Source organism: Salvia splendens, chromosome 5 (genome assembly GCF_004379255.2).
Source record: "Salvia splendens isolate huo1 chromosome 5, SspV2, whole genome shotgun sequence".
Classification (NCBI taxonomy): domain Eukaryota; kingdom Viridiplantae; phylum Streptophyta; class Magnoliopsida; order Lamiales; family Lamiaceae; genus Salvia; species Salvia splendens.
In genome coordinates, this window is record NC_056036.1 from 14693124 (window position 1) to 14696491 (window position 3368).

At 36.8% G+C, this 3368-nt stretch overlaps 1 protein-coding gene across 1 annotated transcript; it reads right to left on the bottom strand.

Annotated features, from left to right (window-relative positions):
• On the bottom strand, positions 1–3368 carry LOC121802711 (glycerophosphocholine acyltransferase 1-like). Its single transcript, XM_042202389.1, has 8 exons — positions 3092–3368; positions 2606–2713; positions 2425–2482; positions 2250–2350; positions 1810–1905; positions 1634–1727; positions 630–867; positions 1–530 (listed from the first exon to the last, which is right to left on the bottom strand). The coding sequence occupies exons 1-8, from the start codon at positions 3173–3175 to the stop codon at positions 200–202; spliced, it is 1110 nt and encodes a 369-aa protein (XP_042058323.1). The 5' UTR covers positions 3176–3368; the 3' UTR covers positions 1–199.

The following is a 3368-nucleotide window of genomic DNA, read 5'->3' on the forward strand; positions in this document are numbered from 1 at the left end:
TAATGAAAAACAAAAACAAATTGTGTATTCCAACTTCCAAGTAGAAAAAAATTCAGTAATTCTACAACAAACTAGAAAAGAGGCCTAAGCTACAGATTAGACCAAAAAAAGAAGTGACCAAAGTATAAGAGAAGATAGAAATGAAAGATCACATAATACACCAGAAGAGCAGTTCTACCAACACTTTGATTGTACAGTGCTACTGAGATTGTGTTACCTCACTCAATTTGAGTGAAGTTTCGACCACCAAAGGGCTCATTTCTGACTTCTGTTTCTGCTTGAGAATCACCTGCCTCGGCATCACTTCTATAAGAAAGTTACCCCCATTCCATACAGTTGCTGATGCCTTGAGCAGTTGGAACGTCAAGTGTAATTCATACGATAGGAATATCGGGACAGTAAGCGCTGTTGTGGCCACAGTGAACACTGCCTGAAGCAGAATGTACATAAACATCCGGTTCTGATCTCCCAGCAATCCGCTCAAGCGCCACCACATGTTGTTTGCTTTCTGTGCTTTTTTCGACAGTTCCCTGTCACACGAAAAATAAATAAATTAATATTGTTGCAGCTTCTATGATTTTAACAATCCATCTCATCAAGCCTCCCTATGTGAATAAGAATAGTGAAACCTGTAGGAGGTCATGACTTCTGGATCCCGCAGCAGTCTCTGTTCACGTAGTACATTTACGATGAGAAAATAAAGAAGCTGCCAGACAACATAGGCTACTAAAGGAACAAAGAAAAGCCATGTCCACAGATATGATTTGGTCTCTGCATAGAGCCATGATCCTGTATGAGAATTCCCATTCTGATGCATCTCCTCGAAGAATACTGGGTCCCACCATCGGATTGTGAACAGAACCAGTCCTGGAAAGCATATCTGCTGCATCAGCTAAACATGGTGGCTGGGAAACTCAATACCAATTTATTTAAAGTACTTGCAATTTTTTTTATTAAACAGGGAGAATTCTGATCAGAAAGCCTTGCACTTTTAATCCCACAATCCAGAGTTCTAAGATAAAGAAATTGCATTACATCAAATTATGTATGAATTTCCCTAAGCTAGTAGCAAGGTCAGAGAAATACTAGTATGTTTTTTTCCTGTACTATGAAAAATTCAGTCCACCTTATCATTTCTTTCGTGGAATTTACTGAAAATGAAAAAATGAACTGAAAATATATGATCCCATTTTCAATCCTTCAACTGCAATAAGAATGTTGTACCAAGTGGTTGATGCCTGAGGCCAAAGGTCTCGGGTTCAAGTCCACTGTGACACGGCCTCTAAATTTCTATCCATTTATCAATAAAAAAAGTATGCTGTACCAAACACTAACTGTGACTTCGTAACATTGAGGACCAGTGTGTTTGTTTGTTCCTACATGTGGATTTATGCTTTAACAACCAACTCAGGTTCAAAACTGGATGAAACAGAAGCATGAAATGATCATCTAAGCATAAACTACAGCCTACAGGTGTTATGTTATGTCAAAACTTAAAATAGCTTTCAACAATTCCATTCTGTCAAAGCCATTGCCATTTAAAGTTAATGTTTTCATTGTAGGCTTAGCTTTTTCACTTTTTACCATTTAACATTTATAACAATAATCTCAGCAAAAGAAAACAGCTTCTTACCTGGCAAGATATGTATAAAGACGCTTACTATCTTGTCCATGGAATTGAAAACTAAGCTACAACGCCAAACGATTAGTGCCCATGCCAACGGCCCCTGCATCCATTCATTAATATCAGAAAAAGGTCCATACAAGGTCATTTACATTGCACACGAATAACAGAAGCCAAGTTCTTACCTCTGCAAATGAGAAGCAAACCAAGAAAAGTTTCTCATTTCTGGGATAAAACAGAAGCATGATCAGGAATATAGTATTGGCATAATAGCAAAAATCCTGCACCCAATAGGAACTTAAGTCAGAGTCAGTAATACCCTCCCTTTTTTCTATTTTTGCGGTCAAAAAATCGAAACCAGAACACGTGTTTGGTTCATGAGATTCAATCCCACAATTCAATCCTAGATGGATAATCATGAGATAATTAGTCATAGCTAACCCCCCTATGACTAAAATAATCTCACAACTCAATCCTAGATTGTACATTATTTTATCTAGGAAACCGAACACCATCAATGTGCATACTTTGCAATGACCAAGTAACTAAAGTTCAAAACGAAAGCTACAGCGAGTGATATAGGTGTTTCAACTAGAATAAACTGCAAAGATGAGTAAGAACTTACAAGAAGATAATAGTGCAACTTCTTGTATCGGTAATAAATCCATCGAAGTGGGACAAAAATGACATAGAATAAACAATAGAGATATCGAACATCCTGTGGCCCTGATCAAAGTAAACCAAAGCTATGAGAAAAGTGTGAAAATGCAGCCAACAGTTGCATAGCAGTTTATACTCACTTGCACCCAAGATGAAGCAGAAACCTCCGAAGAAAAGAACACCAAGCAAGTGCGTCACCTAACATATCCAATCACACACTAACAAAAGCTTCATACCAATCATTTCATTTCTCACAAATTTAAATATGTAGGGAACAACAAGTGCATGAGAATTAAAGATTTACCATTTAACACAACCCACCTTATTGATGAAGTTTTCATGTTCTTCAGCCTGTTTAGCGATCTTAACGGCTTGCTTCGACAAGATCTCCTTTGTCTGCTCTGCTTGCTTCGATAGCATCTCCTTACACTACAACAACAAAAAACCATTAAGCACATATTTTAATGTAATTAAGGACGCTAATTGGTGTTTCTAAATATACTATTGACGCTTCAAAAAACTTCCTTATTATTGGTGTCCCAACTAAAATTAGAGGATGCAAATGGAAGCGTCCTAAACAAATAAAAGATTAAGTTAATTTGTCCTTAATTTAGGAGCGTTCTTTTGAATCCTAAATTGTTGTTATTTTAAAAAAAAAAATCGGCGTCCTAAATTTTGTGTTCTTAGTGTTATTTTCAACCAGTTTCTACACGCAATCAAATCAAATCCAATCATCCAACAATGGAACACAACGAATCTCATTAAAAAAACATTATCAATATAATGATTACGTATAAAAGAAAATACCTTTGTTCGATCTTTCAACCGTTGTTTAACCTTATTACTGTATGAATCTCCGTCCACCTCCATGATTTCTTCATTGTCCGCCATTCCCCTCCCGACCGCTTCTTCCGTTTCAATAAGATCCTGACGTGAGTTTTGATTCCTTCAATGCCTCTTTCGTATTCTGATTAATTAAACGCAGGAAAATGCGTATAAAATTGGTAATCTCTCTGTGATGATTGTTGTTCAGTTCTTGTTAAGCTGCTAATTGTGGTTAATTTGTCGCGGAACTTATTTGTGG

What these genes read in the sequence shown, in the direction of transcription:
- LOC121802711 (XM_042202389.1), bottom strand. Translation starts at nt 3,175, where the DNA reads ATGGCGGACAATGAAGAAATCATGGAGGTGGACGGAGATTCATACAGT. An exon ending in ATGAAAACTTCATCAATAAG is followed by an intron (nt 2,483 to 2,605) that starts GTGGGTTGTGTT and finishes TGGATATGTTAG; the next exon opens with GTGACGCACTTGCTTGGTGT. An exon ending in GAAGTCATGACCTCCTACAG is followed by an intron (nt 531 to 629) that starts GTTTCACTATTC and finishes TTCGTGTGACAG; the next exon opens with GGAACTGTCGAAAAAAGCAC.